The sequence below is a fragment of the Sus scrofa genome, chromosome 15 (assembly GCF_000003025.6).
Source record: "Sus scrofa isolate TJ Tabasco breed Duroc chromosome 15, Sscrofa11.1, whole genome shotgun sequence".
Lineage (NCBI taxonomy): Eukaryota > Metazoa > Chordata > Mammalia > Artiodactyla > Suidae > Sus > Sus scrofa.
This window is the reverse complement of record NC_010457.5, coordinates 68528149-68548972: the sequence shown is the minus strand read 5'-3', so window position 1 is coordinate 68548972 and position 20824 is coordinate 68528149. Positions and strand designations below refer to the sequence as shown.

General features: G+C 33.0%; 1 protein-coding gene across 1 annotated transcript in view; it reads right to left on the bottom strand.

Moving 5' to 3' along the window:
* SLC4A10 (solute carrier family 4 member 10) overlaps nt 1-20824 on the bottom strand; it is a 312403-nt gene that overhangs the window by 106037 nt on the left and 185542 nt on the right. Inside the window, 5 exon segments of the mRNA XM_021075903.1 lie at nt 1037-1124; nt 3904-4061; nt 9459-9548; nt 10503-10594; nt 20059-20247. Of these exon segments, the coding sequence (XP_020931562.1) occupies nt 1037-1124; nt 3904-4061; nt 9459-9548; nt 10503-10594; nt 20059-20247 (617 nt within the window).

Below are 20824 nucleotides of genomic sequence, written 5' to 3'. Positions count from 1 at the left end.
TTCTGAATTTATTCTCCTTCTGTGATTTTTATGGTATCTGCCCTTCTTTTATAATAAAAACAATAAAAGTAAATTTTCATAATGTGTTGTAGAATAAGAGAAACCAGTTATATGACACTACTTTTAAGTTTTATGACCTTACATTTTTGAGACATGTATCTTTGAGAAGCTGATAAATGTTTTTTGAGCCCCTCTAAAAAATCAACATACAAATTATTTTACATAGAAAAATTTGTATGCTGTATCAAAGAAATCACAAGCTGCTTGAAATCTATCTATAGCTCCTCTAATGTTCAATGATCCCCAGGTTAAGCACACCTACATTTAGACAATTATAAAGACAGTTGATAGATAGTTGCATGGCTTTTGGTGTCATGTTATTCAAATAAACTAAGCTGTTTGTTTTGGGGGGGTTGTTTGTTTTTGTTTTCTTTTTTTTGCTTTTTAGATCCACACCTGCAGCATATGGAAGTTGCCAGGCTAGGGGTCAAGTCGGCGCCGCCGGCCTACACCACAGCCACAGCAACGTGGGATCTGAGCTGTGTCTGAGACCTACACCACAGGCTCATGGCAACGTGGGATCCTTAACCCACTGAGCAATGCCAGGGATCAAACCCACATCCTCATGGATCCTAGTCGGGTTTGTTAACGGCTGAGCCATGAAGGGAACTCCTACCATTGTTTTTTTTGATTCCTTAAAATTATTTTGCCCAAAACAGGATTTGCCAGGATACTAATGGTGCTCACTTTGGAACACATATACTACAAGCGGAATATTAATAAATTCATTCTAAATGTCGATAAATAACAAATTTTCTTTAGAGTATGAGGTTTTAAAATATTATGTTTATGTGTATGAATTTATTACCCCCTTTGAACAAATTTTCCCAAAGAAAATTTTACAGTAGAAGCATTTAAAAGAAAAGAGATTCAATACAAAGAAATTTGATTCACAGCAAATCGTCATGAATACAGAACTCCAAAAGTTAGGTGTACCTAGTAGGGGGAAATGTTCCCAATGAACTTGAATAAATACCTCATCTGTCATTAGGGTTGCAATTGATCTTCCAATCTCATGGTACTGTTGACCCTTTCCCAGGGGTCCCAGAAGAATGAACAAAAATCTGTAATTAAGAAGAAAAGAAAACATGAATGTTTCAAGATAGAAATATAAAAATAATTTTAGTAGTACAGAATCACTCATCTCAAAGGAATTACAAAAGATAGGGACTTTGATGTAAAATATGTCCATATTTTTTCATAGGTTATTTATTATTACTTATTTTGAAACATTTTATGAACTATTTCAAAGTAGCTTGTATGCTTAAGATCCTTGAGCAGTTGAAATCTGTGATTATTTTCATCTGTTCCTTTATGTAGCTGCCTATAAAACCTACACAGTTGTTGGTGAGAATTTTAAGGAGTTTATAAACTTTAGAGAAGAAAGTTGAGAAAAGTAAAATCTGATTAAAGTTTTCTGAATTCTAAGGAAGAGAACTCACTACTATGTAAATTGTAGAACTAGGTTAAAAGGGGGAAAGATAACACAGTATTATAAATAAAGAAAGAACATAAAGTAAAAAAAAAAAGTAGATGTATATAAAGTTTATGTTAAATAGAAAAAATTATTACCAGGAGCCAAAGATTAATTATGACTTAAAAAACTATTAATTCCAATGCTGGAGAAATAAAAATAAAAACTGCATTGTAATATTCCATTTGAATTAAATTCAAAGCCTATCAAACTCATCAACACAACCGGAGCTTTTGAAGAAATCAACACGTGTTTTTCACTTTGGAGGACTGGTTAATTGTTCCATCATTGAAAAGGTCAATGCTGTAGGGAAATTTGAGAATTTTAAAATGCTCTATATTCTGCAACATAATTCTAGAGTATTCATTTGTTAAATGGTTCCTACTCTTATGTGTGAAGACCAATTGCTTTACAAAGTGTACTGAAATAGGTACCACAATTCTACCTTTCACTTAGTTATAATCTTGAGAAATTTTACATGTTTTTACATGATGTAACATATTACATAGTCTTAGAGGGTCTGACATTAATTTTTTATGTTAGTTTTAAGTGAATCCAAGTCAACTTCTACTATATAGAAATGTCTATTATACTCTTTAAAACAGGAAAAAAATATAGTATAATGGCAGATGCTTTATCAATTATAATACTTGTAAGAAATTTCCTAACCTATGTACATTTTGCTATTTTTCAGGTTTTCATTACATGGGCTATTTATAAAGCCCTAAAATTATTTTCTGACATTTTTACCATGTATTACTGGTATATTCACGGTGTGCCCTTTTGTCCTCCTAAGAAAGGATAATTAGGAAACTGAATGGCTTTTTTTAATTTTGTCTAACAAATCTTCCATTTTTCACCTTTCATAACTAAATAGTCTAGTCTTTTCAATCTTTCCTTATACAGTGGCTCTACTGTGCCCCTAATTTTTCCTCCATTGTTCTCTAGATACATTTTCTATGTCAGTAAGAAATGAGGTCGCCTACACCTTAGCAGTTTTCAAAGTGAGGGTATATAACCCAATTATGGCTTTTCTGTACTCCAGGGAATTTTTCTTTTCTTTCCTTTAAAATATAAGAACTATCACTGTCATGAATAGCCATCATCTATTCAGAGGTCATCAGACACCTTTCTAAGCAGTGGAATATGAACGTACTACTTCTAGAAGCCTTCAAAGGAATTTTAATCTACTAAAATAATACCTCTCCAATTAGTAAATTTGACATCTTAAATCTGAATCCCAAATAACCAGAAACTCTGAATAGATTACAGGTTGTATACAGAAAAATGCCACTTTCACTTTTCCGTTCATACTTCCCCCCTTTTAATAAAATTGGTATGTATCTGAAATCTTGGTTCTCCAACAGGATGAACAGACACTTCTCTCTATAACCTAAATTGGTAACTAGTTTCCTGACTCAAATCTGCTCTTCCACAGATTCAGGTATAGGTACTTAAACACTGAATCCCCTTCCAGACAGACAAGTACGGATACACTGTGGCCTCTCCTGACTAAACAATTCCATATTTTGGAATATCTTATCCACAATCAAAACACAGAGCGATGGAATCTGCTATGTTTTAAGTGAAGGCCAAAGGTTCATAAAGAAACATTCTACAAGCCCAGTTGCCACAGCACTTTGAAGTTTTCATTATTTTAACTTAGCTAAGGCATTCAGTGTTTGAAAGAGGAGGCATACTAATAGCATTTGAAACAACTATACCATCAAACAAAGGGCTCCAGTCATGTGGGTAATGGGGCCCTACACAAATATGCTTTGCTATGGGAATAGGATGAATGAAAGGCTTCTATATGCAGGAACCACATTTGATGGAGGAGAAAGGAAGAAAATAAGGTCCCCTGGAAGAATTGGTAGGAACCTAATATGCTGTAGCTGTTATTCTTTTTTCTTCACAATTTACCCATGGACAGTCTTAACCTCTACAAAATAGTGATGAATAATAAACAACATAATTCAGTTTGAGTTATCCCTAAGTCATTAGTTTCTAAATGAAAAAATATTAAATGAATAACTAAGTGTTAAAAATGTTAAATGATTGCTAAATGCTAAATGAAGTAGTTCCGCTTGTGGCTCAGCAGAAACGAATCTGACTAGTATCCATGAGGATGCAGGTTCAATCCCTGGCACTGCTCAGTGGGTTAAGAAGTTGCCCTGAGCTGTGGTGTAGGTCGCAGACGAGGCTTTGATCTTGCATTTCTGTGGCTGTGTTGTAGGCTATAGCTCTGATTCAACCCCTGGCCTGGGAACCTCCATATGCCACAGGTGCAGCCCTAAAAAGCAAAAATAAAATAAAAATAAAAAATTAAAAGAAAAGAAAAATGCAAGAGACGTTCTTATACTTTTTACCTGGTTGGGATTGGGACCTCAGCCAGTCCTTGAAGCAACACAGCTGGAGACAACCGGACAAATGCAACCACAGTTCGATCCAAAAACTCCAATTCCCCAACTAAGACATTTGAAGCTTCAGCACCTGGAGGAATCTTCTTCATAAAATGCAGATCAACCTGAGAGCATCACGAAGTAAAATAAGATAAATCAAAACTGGATGAATCTGCTAAATCATATCCTAGCATGGAACTTCACACCTGGAAACCCATCAGCAAATATAATTTAAATAAATATAGCTTATAGAGATTTAGTTTAAATAATTTTTAAATAGTTAAACATCTCATTTGCCCTTTAAAAAGAACTTTTTTCTTTTACTTGGGTGTTTTTCTAATTTCTCATCAATACACTGAATACTCTAGTTTCTCTAGTCAATATTTTTAAGAGATGCTTTTTCAGCATCAGTAACATTGAAATTTTCAAGGAGAAAAGAGTATGTGTTAAATTGAGTGAATATACTTTATTCATAATTTAATTATCATATGTCGATAGATTTAAATATTTGTATACTACATTATTGTAATTTTATGCACAATATATTTCAATTAACTAATGCTCAAAACATGCCTATTTCAAAAGAGATATAATCATGATTCTCCCTATAGTATAAATTATGACTTTAGTCTTCATCTTTATTTTAGTTGTTCTATATCCTTCACATTCCATACTTGGCCTGATCAATCTTCAATTCTAATTTGTCTTAGGAGAATTTAGATATGGCAGAGCAAAGAAAACAAGAATAAAATTATTAGCATCTGAAGTTGCTGAAGAGCCATAGCTGAATTTCTGATATGAGATGTCTGTAATTGAAATGAATGCACACAGAACAAAAGCATCATTGACAAAAAGAAATGCTTAAAGGATGAAGTCTGAAAAATGAATGTAATTTTTCCCTTTTATTTTTAAATGTAAAATATTCTTAAGAGTAAATATCAATTTTTATAAACGTAGCCTCAGTGAAAACTAAGCAGCAATTTTAAGGTGAATTTTACAAGGCCTATTTCTTCTTTTTAATTCATTTGAGTTGCTTTTTAATGGAAATCAGTTTGTAGGGAGAATAATAGTTTAACTGCTGTGGTAATTGTTTTTTGCTCTCATGTAATGAAATGGGGACCAAAGATTAAAATGGGAGTGGGGGGAGAGAAAGAGGGAGGGAGGGAGGGAGGGAGAGAGAGAGAGAGAGAGAGAGAGAGAGAGAGAGAGAGAGAGAGAGAGAGAGAGAGAAGAAGGAGAAGGAAGAGGAGAAGGAAAAGAAGAAGGAGGAGAAGGAAGAGAAGAAGAAGAGGAAGTGGAAGAGGGGAAATGGAGGGAGAGGGAGAAAGGGGGCTGACATGACTGACATGAACATGATGAACATGACGGGATGAGGAGGAAGTGGAAGGAAAGAGTGAGGGAAAAGAAGAGAAGAAAAAGGAGAAGGAAGAGAAGAGAGTGAAAAAAGAGCTCTGGCAAATACAGCGAGGCTGAGAAGACTTTTCTTAGGCCAGATATTTCTTTTGCAAGTATAATGATTTGAGAATATTTTTTCCAAGCAGTATAAAGTGAAAAAAATTAAAACTTTTAGGAGAAAAAACTTAGAAGTCCATAGCCAGATTTTAGTGACTATATTAAATATGTTGCTTTCTGAAATCAAGACCTCAGCACAGTTATTTAGAAGGTTTATAGCCATTTAATTTTTCTGTAAGATAAATGTGCTCCAAAACATAAAGCTCATTATATGAAGTATTCGCTTTGTCACAAGAATTAAATATAAAAATAATCCAAGAAACTTGACTAAAAATATAAAATAGAAGCAATGTTCTATTTTAAAGAAAAAGTAAAACTCCCTATAAAAATTTTTAACAAACATTATAAATTCCAAAGTTTTTAATCTATAAATATGCTTCCAGACATTAATTTGTAAGCTCATAATATCTATACACTATTAGCCCTGTGATAAAAACACAATAAATATCCATAAGTCTTTTGGAGCCTAAAAAAGTAAACTATTATTTTTCCCTAATAGAAACAACAATTATACATTGTTTATATATTGGAATGAAATTTTAAATGAGAAAACAATATTATAAGAAAATCTGTAATTGATAAATGATATGAGTCATATCGATAGTACTTGTTATAACTTTAATGACAAGTTTAAGTTCAACCTGGAAAACTTTCTATAAATGCATTTATTTCTTGACAAATGCCACAGCCTTAACTATTGAAGTCTGTGGCTCAGGCAGGTGGCAGTTATACACATAACTGCTTTAAGATTCTATTTAGTTAAATCAAGGAGTACCTAGTATGATAAAATAACTTAATTTTATAAAAGAAAATGAATGTACCTTACATTATATTTTTTGCATTATATAATACCTAATACATCATTGATTAATATCTGTTATTTAGAAAATGAATTAAAATATACAGAATTTAATTTCAAGATTAGCAAGTTTATCTTTATTTAAAATGTAATAAATTATGGTTAAATATTATTATATCTAGAGTACTCATTATGTTATTCTTGGAGCAACCATATATTTGGGGTAATAGATTATATATTATCTAATTATATTATTATATTATACAATAATATATTATTCTTGAGATAGCTCTATATTTTTGTATTTGTGTTAATATACAATTCATAAAGAGCCTTATTTGGCAATTTAACTACATTTTGAATATAACAAAAGATCATATTTAAGAACCACAATGAAACCTTTTATAAAACTACAAATACCAAGAACAGCTCTGAGGAACTAGATTGAACTGTGTCCCTTAGGCAGATCTCAAGGGAACTTAAATATTTGGAATAAAGAAAGAAATCCTGGAATTCTCTGGTCCTCTGAACAGAATCTTGAGGAAATAATGCTATATACTCTTACAGATCTGGATGCATACTCATGCTTCTGGGGTCATCAGACTTTAATACTAAGAAAGAAAGATGCTTTATTCTGGGCATTTGGTACTTAAGCTGTGGGTAAGAAAGTTATATCTCTAGGAAACACATTTAGACAGAAGATCGTGGTGGAACTGGAAGTGTCTGGACAAGCTACATACTAAGATGTTAAGGAAATTCCAATGGGTATTCAGGGAGAGAGTTTAAGACTTAAGACTACTACAGAAAAGTAGAATTTTTTTTTTTTTTTTTTTTTTTTTTTGTCTTTTTAGGGCTGCACCCACAGCATATGGAGGTTCCCAGGCTAGGGTTGAATCATAGTTGTAGCCCTGGCCTACACCTCAACCACAGCAAGCCAGATCCAACCTGTCGGTGAACTACACCACAGCTCATGGAAATTCTGGATCTTTAACCCACTGAATGAGACCAGGGATTGAACCTGCATCCTCATGGATACTAGTCAGATTGTTTCCGCTGAGCCACAACAGGAACTCCCCAAGAAAATTAATGGAAATTTCCTGGGAAGAAATGGTGTTGTGACACTAACCAGCCAGTGATCTGGAGCAGTTCTCTTAATCTGGAATTCGGGTTTCTCACCTTCCAAATGAGATTTCTAAGGTTTCCTACAATTTCTAGGGTTTAATAACACAACTCTTTATAATATATTTTACACAGTAAAGATTGATGCAGAAGGGACTTATTTCTACATAGAAAATAATGGTGAAAGTTTCTTTAAATCATTTGAAATAAGGAAAAAACCACCAACATTTCGGAAATAATAAAACAGCTAGCTTCTACATGTCAGTTTAAAAAACACAATGCATCTGCTTTTGAAAAGCATTGTAGGAATAAAAAAACTGACAACTCAGATCATATGTGAAAACATTCCTTAAATGAATAAGTTTAATGGGCCTAACCATTGGAAGGGTTAAAAATATATAGTTTGAATGTAGATAGAACACAGGATCAAGTCACATGAAATGAAAAAAGACTTTTTTCCTTAACATCTAAAAATTCTATATGGAGGTTTGGAATCTACATATTAAAACTTAAAATATTTAAATGAACAAAGTAATCTGTAGACTAACTGACAGATTCACTTTGATATATTCACTACCAAACTGAAATCATTAGACTAAAAAACCTTAACTCATGTAACTTGCAAAATCTGGCACTAAAATTTGTTTCCATAGTGATGTATTACATTTGTTCTTTCCAAGCCCCTTCCAGGTTATAAAGTAAAAAGTATTATTTTGTTTAAAAAAAAAAATCCAGAGCAAAAACTTAAATTATATTGAAACTTGTATGATTCATTGAATATATACATTCCAAATATGTTCAAGTCACTAGAGATCCAGTGGAGACCAAAACACATTAAACTCTGTTCTAGTATTTATTTCTGACACAAATATTTCCACTGATATTAATAACAACAGCAACATAATTATAGTAGAAGTACTAGTAGTAGAAGCAGTAGTAGCCACATTCCATAGAATACCTACTATAAGCCTAGCACTCCACCAGGCTCTCTCAATTTTTTACCTAATCGTCACAAAGAAATTATAAATATGTTATTATTATTATTTTACAAACAAGAACAGTGAGAGAGTTCAGAGAACTCTAATATCAGATGGCTTCATAATGCTAGAGTTAGGATCTCATGCACTTTCTCGAAAGCCATGTCCTTTTCTGTGTGCCATTCTCGGACTAGAGTCTGAGGTTGTCCATATAGATGGTTGGCACTGAGTAGAAGGCTCTAGAAATTTAAATTTCTCATTAAAAATTGGAGCAGATTGGGAGTTCCCGTCGTGGCTTAGTGGTAAATGAATCCGACTAGGAACCATGAGATTGAGGTTTGATCCCTGGCCTCACTCAGTGAGTTAAGGATCTAGCATTGCCGAGAGCCGTGGTGTAGGTCTCAGACGTGGCTCGGATCCTGCATTGCTGTGGCTCTGGCGAAGGCCAGCAGCTACAGCTCTGATTAGACCCCTAGCCTGGGAACCTCCATATGCTGCAGAAGCGGCCCTGGAAAAGGCATAAAGACCAAAAAAAAAAAGAAAAAAAAAATGGAGCAGATCAGTGAATTGAAATGCAATAAGAAAGAAAAGGATTAAAGGAAAGAAAAACCTATTTTTCAGGTTTTTTTTAGTTCAAATTGTTCTGGGGAACCTGAAGAAAAGACTGCTGTCTCCAATTGGCAATATTCAGTTTCCTTCAAATGTCCTGAAGTATTTTTAAAGGCTGCAAAGATGGGTTAGACAACTAAAAGCAAAATTAGATAGAAATACAAAATTCAGCATCAAAGGATTACATCCTTTTAAAAAAGGTAAAACGTAATTTATTTAAAAGAATGTGATTTATTATCATTGCTTTGTGCCCTTGTTATACTGCTACCTCCTGCATAAATGACTTCTTATGTCATTGATTTTAAGATATTGCTTCAAATGAAGAACATCAGAAATTAAACATATGAAAGTTTGCAAAAATTTTATTCCAACTTGCAGATGAATGAGGATGTAATGTTTTAAGAAGATATTTTTGGAGCGGAAATGGAATACATTTGAACTGGCTTAATATTTGAATCACATGCCTCCATGAACCCCTTAGAAACAGAGCCCGAGTATGCCCTCACCTCTCTCTCCTGCTGGTGTGGAGGTCCTTTTTCATGCCTCTGTTTCATCCCACATGGACTAGTCTGCCCCTTTTGTTGGCCTCCCAGCCCCTGCACGCATAATTAACAGACTTAAGCTGGTACACCATGCTCCCACAGAGATTCCGCTAGGCACCAGAGGGAGAGCATGCACATGGCTAGACCTAAACCATTTCAGCATTAGCACAGGGATTCTGAAACAGCAACAAAGATCTGATCGCTATTAATCTTCTCAGAAGCTTGATGCAGGCAACTTCCTATACGGCTGCCTCCCATCCCCACCTCCTCCCACGGTTATGGTCATTGCCAGTGCTAAGGATTTTATGAAAAAAATTACTCTGAGTTATCACTTGTTTCAGCCACTCAGATAAAAAGAATTGTTCACTCTCTATTTTTGGTCAATATTGTTCAAGTGTTAGTTTGCCACAGCCTACAATAGCACATGTAGAATGTTAGGAATTTGCTAGGAAAAATCACCTTATTTTCAAACACTCATTATTTTCTTAGAATACATTCAAGTAAATGACTTCATTTAAATTGTCTTCAGTTATATATGTCCCTCAACAGAGTCAGTCTTTATTATGCTTTTATTCAAAACTGCTCAGTCTTACTCTGTTCTAGTGTTTCCTTATGCTGTCTTTCTCTGAATTACAATGAAGCTTTATGTTCTATGATTTGCTTTCCCACAAAATGATTTTGAAAAAAAAAAAAAAACTAGCAAAAGTTTTAATCACTAAACTTCTGTTAAATTCTCTGTGAAGTCCAGTTATCCTTTTTACTGGAAGAAAAGTATCACACTAAGTGGCTGAAACTGAAGACTATGCATAAATCTTACACATTTGGTTTTGTGACTAGGCAAAACATTACGTGAACTTAAATGCTAACATTATCTATAACAATATCAAGTTTTGACTAAGAAACAAAAAAAATGAGCATGCAAAAAATTGTGCCAACGCCTCTTAAAATGGTTGGTAATTTCTAGTAATAACTCAGTGACTTACTTAAGTGAGAGTAAGAAAAGCTTACCTTGCTAAAGTCAACAGTGCTGTTTTCCCTGCTCACATCGTTTTTATTTTCAACACAGGCTGGAACAGACTGAGGAGAAACAACCTGACCTGCTAAAAGAGATTGTTATTACAGAATACAGACAATTACTTACTAGACATATTGAGTGAAATATAAATTAAACTTGACTAAAATAAGTTTCTTAATGAATTTATGAGGTAAGCATGAAGGATCAATATAAACAGATATATAAATACATTCTTATTTATCAGTTACAGATAGAAATGGGAGAATTCAATCAAGAAAATGTAAATTAATTCTCAGCTTAAAACTCTATAACTAAACATTTATTCTCTAGGAGAAAGAACATAAAAAATTTTACACTATTCATGGTTTGATACATCAGCAAATACTAAATTTTATCCAAAATTAGTGAAAATATACATATACGTTTATACATACATATGACCAGATTAGACATCTAATATGATTTAAACTTAGACTGAAGAATTTAAAATGTAAAGTTGTTTTTTAAAGGGTGAATATCTATCTGAAAAGTATGCAGCATATTTATAGTTTCTCTTGCATCTGAAAATACAAACCAAAGAGAAAAAAATCTTTGCTAATAACTTTTAGAGCTTTCTATATGAGAGGTTCAGATTGTTTTACCCTAACACTGTGAACACTGTGAATATGATGTGTGTCACTATTCGATTGCATAAGCACACAGACCCTGGTCTGCATGATAAAAGATCAATACATTTGAATTGTATTTGTTTTCCATTAATACTAACCAGCAACTTAATTATTTTATAGTCTTTTACTCATTATGATAAAGATTATATTAGTTAAGCGGACAGCAGAGCTGGGAATGTGACAATAGCTAGCAAAGGGAATTATATTTTATCATTCACTAAATGTAAAACATTCTTTTCAATCACAACTTACCTGAACTCTGTTCATATTTAGCAATTAAATGATAGAATTGATGTTTGCTTGATTTCACGTGATCGTTTCCTTCCTAACCTCTCCCCACACTCGTTACTTTTGCTGTGATACAAGTAGTAACAAGCCAGCTTTGAAGCCCTGATCATATTTTGTGAACATAACTCAGTGCTTCCAAACAACTGCTCTTATCTCATCTTAGACGAGACTATTCTCTCTTCTCTCTGCCTAGCTCTTCTACCTGCCTAAATTCCAACTTTATTCAAAGTTTACCTTTAGTCTCATCTTCTCCAATTATTTCAGTATGTGCTTATCTGAATTTCTCTCAACTGCTAGTGAATATATAAATAAAATGTTTTCTTTAAAATTCTCTCCTGAAATCAGAAATTACTAAGTATGACTTAAAACATTAGTAATTTACTTTCAAATATTACTTAAATTTTGCTTTTTGAAATATTAAACCTCTCAGGAGGGGTCATTTATTAATAGGTACATTTTTTATCATTTAAAATTATTATATTGCCAGAGAATAAGAGTCTTCTCGAAATTAAAACTTCTAGAACTTTTAAAGAAGGATATTTCACTGCTTTCACTAAACAAAATAAACACATTTGGTGGACATCTTTAAAATGACTTTTAAAAGCAAATTCACCTTAAACCATGTACACAAATTCTGATTATAGCAAATTCCAAAAATATATATAGATTTTAGAGACATGACAGACTTAAGCAAGCTGCATCAGTTATTTTCATTCTCCCATTTCTAACCGTAGCGTGCAGCTATGATTGTGAACTGTTTATTAACAGCCATTTAATATATCATTCTCAAAATAATAACTCTAATTTTTAAAAAACCTTTTACATAATGCATTTGTGCTACTAACAGATGTCTTCAATCACCAGTTTCACATCATTTCTCCATACTTTCATGAGTTAGAACATTAGATATATTTAAACCTAAATTTATTGAATGTTCTGTAAAATTGAATGGTGAAGTTCAAGGTATGGATAAATTAAAAAGACCATATATCTGCTTTCTTATAATAATGTATTTCATGTGATATAAAACTATATGAAAGCACAATTATTTAACTCATTCAGCAAACACATACAGAGTCAACCCAGTAAAAAATCATCAACTTTGAAGAGATTTACTTGGATAGAAAATACGCTGTAACAAAATTTGAAGAAATTGGTGTTTTCACATATATACTTTAAAAGCAGGATATTTCATAAATTACCCTCAGCTCATGGGATATGATTAAAACATTGGCACTTTATTTCCTCTTGTAAGTATTAATTTATTTTGATTTATTGTTCTATGCTATTCTTCTGAAAATTTCACAAAATGTTACCTCATACAGTTGAAAATTAGGAAGGAATTTGAAAACTCTTTTCTATGAATATTTTAAGTTATGTGGATAATGACCTAGTGGATAGCATTTAACTAGCAAGAGACATACTAGATGATAGCAATTTCCTTGCTAGTTCTAGATTCTAGATATATGCATAAAATTTATGCTAAAGCAGGAAGAAGTCATTAAAACTACCAACCTATGATATGGGACTATAAACCACAAGTTTGATATATCTCTTGTATTTCAGAGATAATAGTTTAATATTAGTAAATATTAATAAATATATTTAATCTCATCAAAGTTTTAAAAGTACTCCAAATTTCTTTTCTCAATATGTATATTAATTTGTTAAAATGAAACAACACATATTAAATGTGTATACTTTCAAGACAGTATCTGAAAACTTGGCAGGATAAGGAAAAATGCATGGGTATTATTGTTTAAAAATTAAACTGACAAGTTTGGCTTGGGTTATTTTGAAAAAATTGAAGCCTATAAGTAAAACTTAAAATTTTACTTGCTAAATCTATATCTGCCTATCTAACTAAAATCTACATATGAATTATAGTCTATTGAACTATTAGAAGTTTCATAAATTAAATAATTTTTATAATTCTGTTATCAACTATAATCTTTTTCTGTCTAAACACTGATTATTTTAGTCTATTTCAGTTATCATGGCTTTTCAGAAGAAAGCGATGGGCTTAGATTTCAAAATGACTTTCATTAACTCAAATAGCATTACCTAAGAAGAAATGGTAAATTCAGGATTTGAAAGTGCATCCCTTATTTTCTCACTGATATCGAAAACAACAGTAGTTCACAGAATGACGATTTTCAGGTACAGGATTTTACATTCAACCAGAAGTAAATATGTTTCTTAATAGGATAACAAAGACCTTGCTAAGATTTTTCCCCTTCCAGGACAAAAGAGTATAAAGTTAGGATTTAGCATTCACATGTATGTGTGGAAGCTTTATGAATGTATTTTTATGATAATTGTCTAGTCAATATGCCATAATGCTTGTGCAAATAAGTGTTTTTGCCTATATATTACCTTCGCTTTGCCCATGGATCACTGTCCATGTTAATACATTCTGTAAGTAAATGTCATCGCAATGTTTAATCACATTATTAGTATATCTAAACTCTGAGACATTAAGGTAATTATCAAAAAAAGACATTTATTAACTCAATGACCCATTACAATCAGGGTAAATTATTTAAAAACTGATGAAAAGTGGCCACTATTATTAACTGGGACATATTCATGACTATTTAAATGTAAACATTTGAGAAACCTAACATCATTCTTATATTTTTACCATATGTGTTTATTTTTCTAAACTTTTAAACTCAAAGAGTTCACCATCTTGAAACCAAAATTCCAATAGTTGTTATACATCTTATCAAAGTGCATATTATATGACGGCAGTCATATTAATGACTGATTGAATTAATTTTCCTTTGAGTAATTAATTGATTTTTTCCTCTGAATCTCCATGTAGGAATCATATATCAGTTAGATAAACATTTATCATAGGCCATGTGTTTTTCCAAGGCAAATCATAAAAGATATAAGCAAGCACAGGATAAAGCCAAGAGTAATTCAAGTGATCTCTGACTAGAAAAATGGAAGTTCTGCCTTTCTGCTTGTTACACCATAAATTTTTCACTGTCCATTGTGAGACTGGCACCATTTTCCTCACCATAAAGTCATGGGAGAGGAATATGAGATTATGCCAAAAATACTATTTTTTGACTTTAAATAATGTCAGGATCGATAAAGCATCTCATTATTGATAAACAACCATAAATATGTTCTCAAAAATTGATTAAAATTATATTACTCACTTAAGTCCTTACTTGTAGTTGTCGTCCTCTTTAAATAGATTATATATGTGTATATATATATATATATATATATATAAATATTATAAAATGGCAGCTTTTAAATTTCTATTTGGCCAAATTCAAATCAATTGGAGAATAATATACCACTTAAGTATATAATTATTTGCTGCTGCTTAATCCACTGAAAATCATGTGTATAGAAGGAAACTGGGATGAAGACATGGAGGCACATTACTATTAACCTTGAGACCAAGCTGGTTTACACTACCTCAGAAACCTTCAACGCATTTAGAGTACCCAAAGGGTAGAAGATGAGGGAGGTACAGAGATGAGATGAGCCTGTTAGAGACAGACACAAGACAGAGCAAAATAAAGAAATATAAAATGAATGACAAGGTTACATACATGTGTAACAATACATTTATTCATGGGAATAGAAGACATGAAGAAAGGAAGGTTAAATATTAGAAAATGTTGATTAGGTGAGCTAGACTTCAAAAACATGAAAAGTATGCACATCATTAAACTTGGAAAAAAATAGTTAGTAGGCCTGAAAATAATTACTGTAAAATAAGAAACAACAAACTTAAACCCATCAGACTAGAAATATTTTTGCTATTAAGATTTAGTCTTTAGGTTCTAAAACTCAGCAGCAACAACAGTCTCTGAACAGACCCACCAATTGAGTCAACAATATTGTCTTGATATTTTTTGGGGGGAGAAACAATGGAAAATAGTTTATTATGTAATGTTTGATTCTATCATTTGCATGAATTCTTAAGTGTTTTCTCTCAAGTAATTCTAAGAATTATTATTCTAGCTTTTTTTCTTCAAGGTAGAACATTATAAGGGGATATTTATTTATTTATTTATTTATCTTTTTGCTATTTCTTTGGGCCGCTCCCGGGGCATATGGAGGTTCCTAGGCTAGGGGTCCAATCGGAGCTGTAGCCACTGGCCTACGCCAGAGCCACCGCAACGCGGGATCCGAGCCACGTCTGCAACCTACACCACAGCTCACAGCAACGCCGGATCATTAACCCACTGAGCAAGGGCAGGGACCAAACCCGCAACCTCATGGTTCCTAGTCGGATTGGTTAACCACTGCACCACGACGGGAAATCCAATTTTTTAAATTCTCAGTATCTTACTTATGAGACCACAGTGTTTTAAAAATAAAAATGCGTATAAATATATAACACACATAAAACATTGTACATCTGAAAGTAAAAGTACAGCATTTGTAAAAAAAAAAAACTATGAAGCCATAAAACTGATTTTCAAAAGCCATAAATAAAAATCATTCACGATATTAAGCAAATTTTACTTTGTTTGTTTGTTTTTTAGGGCTGTGCCTACAGCACATGGAAGTTCCCAGGCTAGGGGTCAAATTGGAGCCACAGCTGCTGGCCACAGCCACAGCCACACCAGGTCTGAGCCGCATCTGCAAGCTACACCACAGCTCACAGCAATGCTGGAGCTCTAGCCCACTAAGTGAGGCCAGATATCAAACCCGCATCCTCGTGGATCCTAGTCAGGTTCATTAACCACTGAGCCACAAAGGGAACAAGTGTACATTACTTTAAGGGCTGAAATCTCTGCAGGCCAAAAGGGCTAAATCATCCCATCCTTCCAAATCTAAATGTTTTCCAGTCACCTATAGTTTTCAAAGTAGGTCAGGGACCTTCTGCTCTGCAACTCTTATCAAGATCCTAAATAAAATGCATAACTAGACAGTATTCATAATAGGAGATAAAAATGATATGTGAAGGAAATAGAATTATTAGCAAAGGAAACAGAGGAATGAAGGCAGCCTACACCCAAAGAAACTGAATCTCACTGTATATTTTTAATGTAAAGGTTATCACTAGGGCAATAGTACTTTAGAATAGATTTCTAATACAAATGTCTCAAAATATAATTGAATATAAGACCTAAGTGATGAATACACATAGTGATATAATTTGGTTTCTAGATCATTAAAAACAAAAGTCTTATTTTTGTTTTAGAAAGTTCTTCCAGTTTCAAGCAATTATTCACGGTTTTGATATAGCTGAGTACTTTCCACCCACATCCTTTTCAGGGTTCTAATGTTAAAGAAGATATTATTTTTCTATTATTTTTTTTGCTGTTGTTTTGCCAAATTTAACTGTCACTTTTTATTGAAACATCAGAATCAGACATTTAATTCTCACAGTTTTGATGCTTAATGAAAAGTGAAAGTTAAACACAGCATGGTGGCATTAAAAATGCATGGTGAATCCATAGCATCCTGCAATTTAGCCCTTAAGAGAATGTGCAGTATACCAAGAAAAAAATTATACAAAAAAGTAAAGCTAGCATGTTTGGAGGTGTGATTGACAAATTATCACAACTCACTAAGAAAGACATGAACAAAATAGTGCAGACTGGAGGACAGGAGTAAGCAAATCACTAATCTATAAAATGAGGAAGATCCTCATTTGATTGTCACATTAAAATGTCTGACTGTTTAACCCTTGGGACTACAACCAAGGTAGCATGCTCAAGGAACAGCAGAAACTTATCTATGTGGCTGTTTGAGACTTCTCTATTAAGCATCAGTTTGTGAGGAAATTTCAATTGTTTTGCTTCTGAAGTAAAGGCATGTTAAAAAAGAGGGGGGTTGGAATTCCCGTGGTGGCTCAGTGGTTAACGAATCCAACTAGGAACCATGAGGTTGTGGGTTTGATCCCTGGCCTTGCTCAGTGGGTTAAGGATCCAGCGTTGCCGTGAGCTGTGGCGTAGGTCGCAGACGAGGCTCGGATCCTACGTTGCGGTGGCTCTGGTGTAGGCCAGTGGCTATAGCTCCGATTAGACCCCTAGCCTGGGAACCCTAGAAAAGGCAAAAAGACCAAAAAAAAAAAAAAAGAGGGAGTTTATTTCTGTCCTGATGCTTTGGAAGGAAAATGTCTCCTGTTTTCAAGTTTCTAGAAAATTCTCACTCTACTTAATTCCCATTCTATAATCTTAATCTTAAAGTCAGTTTCTTTGCATGAAATATTCTACTGAAGAGATTTTTTTTTAATAATAAGAATATTACTTTTACCCTTTTGGATGTCTTAAAATCCTTTTGTATCTCTCTGTCGTACTGCACAAAAAATTAAATCTCTATTGCATACCTTGAAACAGAACGTCAAATATAAATTTACAACTATGAATTTTGATTTGTTTATCTAAAGTTTATCAGTGTTTAGAGCTCATAAATAGATTGAGAGCCTTAGTAATAAAGGTCTTTCACACTTTTTTTTCACTTCTGGGTAGGAGATTTATTTCTAAATTGGTAAAGTCTATACATATTTTCAGAATTCTTAGCACACATAATTATGCAAAGTATGTGAGGAAGCAAAACAGAGTCACAAGGAGGTGTTATAAGCCTAGGCTTAGAAAACCACTTCTGACAGCATACTCTACAACAATACTTAATTGGATATATGAATCTTATTAGAACTGTTTCCAAGTTTTTATTACCCTAATGTATGCCTCAAAATGATCTGTATGTGTTCAGATAAAGGCTGATTGTACAGATGGTGACAGAATCACTTCGGAACTACTCATATTCTAGTTTTTAGAAAAACTAAGCAATTGCCTGAATAGGACAAAAAGAAAGCCCCCAGAAAATCTTTGTACCTATATGATGAATTATGATTTAAAGCTATAATTCTAATAGGGTCTTTGGAATCATATAGACATAAGTCTATATTCAAAATTAGAAAATATCTGAATCTGTTTTCTTAATATCATATCAAATAAATATTAATATTTAAGTATAATAAAAGTACTATATTTATAATGTTTCAGAATATGAAAGTTTCATCTTGTCATTTTCATACGTAACATATTTTAAAGCAAATTGTGATTTAGAATATGAATATATTTTAAATATTTGATGTAATTCAAAGTAAGTTATCAATCCTCAGAATGTCCAGTGGGATCTACAAACATAAGATGGTATATACCATAAAGTGCTCATAACACTTTTATTGGACTTAATACATGCACAACTATGGAGTCTTCTATATAAAAATAATGACTTACATTCAGTCATTGAAAGGTCTTTAAAAAAATCGAGTATTTTGAAAATCATTTTTTCATGTAGAACTGGTTCTGTCTTCTGAGATAATAGTACATCTAACCATCTTCACTGATTTATTAGAGTATTTCTTCTAGGGAGTTCCCTAGAACTCCCAGGTGGCTCACAGGTGAAGGATTCGGTGTTGTCACTACTGTGGTGTGGGTTTGATCCCTGACCCCAGAACTTCCACATGACACTGGCATGGCCAAAGAAAAATAATAAAATATTTCTTCTATTTGTGTATATTTCATTTAGTAATATGAAAATTGGTAAAAATTCACATAAAAAGCAGAGTTTGAAAAAAAACTCATTTTCATGCATTTTTATTTAAGGCATCTCTGAAGCTTTTGGAAATAGGAGTGAAGTCTACGCTGTAAAATACACATGCTTTAGTCCATTTGTGGAAATCGGAGTCTTTCTAGTAAAACATTTGAAACTACTTTTCATTAATTTGTATCTTTTAAAACTAGGTATTTTTACAGCTGGTGGAAGTATAACAAATTCATATGATCCTCATGATAACTTCATTTTCCTTCACAAATTAATAGAAGGGATAGATGATAACGAGATTTCTAAGGAACTGCCTTAATAAGTGATGAAGAGTCATACGGATGTAACTAGAGAACAGAATACACAGAGAGGTTAAAACAGTCAGAAACCCTGTTTTTGCATCATGATTGCTAAAGGAGTAAATCATGAATGACTGCTAGAAAACAACGGTTGGTGTTGTTGATGTTGGTGTATGAAGATGGTAAGTTTAGTGCCTCTGTGGACATGGATGATATAGTACTGCAAAGAGTAATGAGTCTATAAACTGGAAATCAGGCTGAATATCTGTAGAGACACAATATGCTAGCTGCTCATTTCAATTGTAATCCCTAATAGGATTTGTTGACCATGAGCAACATGAAGCCATTATCTTTTTCCCACAATCACTAAATGTTGATCATTATTCATTTTAACTAAAAGACCTGAAGGCAAAGCACTGCATTGCATTCTCTAGCTATGAGACAAAGATTAAGACTATTTGGGATGCAACTGACATTCAGTTTAGTGCTACATTTGAGTCCATATCTTCTTACTAGATAAAAAGTTTCCCTTGCATTTTTTCATGAGCCTTTCAGGAAACAAATTCTTTGTTAAGATTTCTGCAATTTGATGCTTGAAAATAAAGCCATATACCAATACGAAAAGAAACAATTCTACTATATCAATCTGAATTTTAATAGGTCGTTTTCAAGAAGGATATATGTTAAAGGACTTAGAAGCACTTTGATATTTCAGACAACTATAATAAACAATTAAAGTGTAATAAAGAAACATTTACCATTTTTATCCATGGAATTTGGTTCTGATTGTTTCTTGCCAATATCAGCAAAGGAACGCACAATGGGAATCCTATTGGTAAGCTTTTTCTGATTCTGGTGGTGATGCTGTTTCATCAATGCCTCATGGACTCTGTGGCGTACATCCTCATTGAGCTGACCTGAGCTCACTTGTTGGTCAAGGACCATATCTGAAAAGTGAAGGCAGAAAGAAGATAAGCACAGCTTCCCGGTGGTGTGCCAGTAGTGAAACACTGAGTCCAAATATGTATACCCTAGATATTATTCATCTTAAAATAGGATAATAGTATTCCTATAATATTTATCTTAAAATAAGAATGAATTCCTTTAAAAATTTCTGCATATAGTCCTAGAAATAGAAGTTTATCTTTCTTTGTAGAAATGTTGCACAAGAAACACTTGGGAAGATTTACATTACAGACTATTTATTGTAAAATATGCAATGATCTTGTGGAGTTTTATTTTTCAACAGGAATTAATCTGCTTTCAGTCAATCAAATATTAACTCTTTTTAAGGCATTAACTCCTTATGTAAATCAGATCACAATGAATTGCCTTCCACTACCCTACTGAGTACATCTGACGAATTAAAAGTTAGCAGAATCCTTCTTTCCAAACAATACTTTCCTTTAGTGTAAAAGGAAAATGGACTGGGGAAACAGACTTGGGTCTCTGTACTACATTTTAGCTGTGTGGCTTTGCAAAGCTGAATTATTTCAATGTTCTTATTTCTAAGACAGATAATAG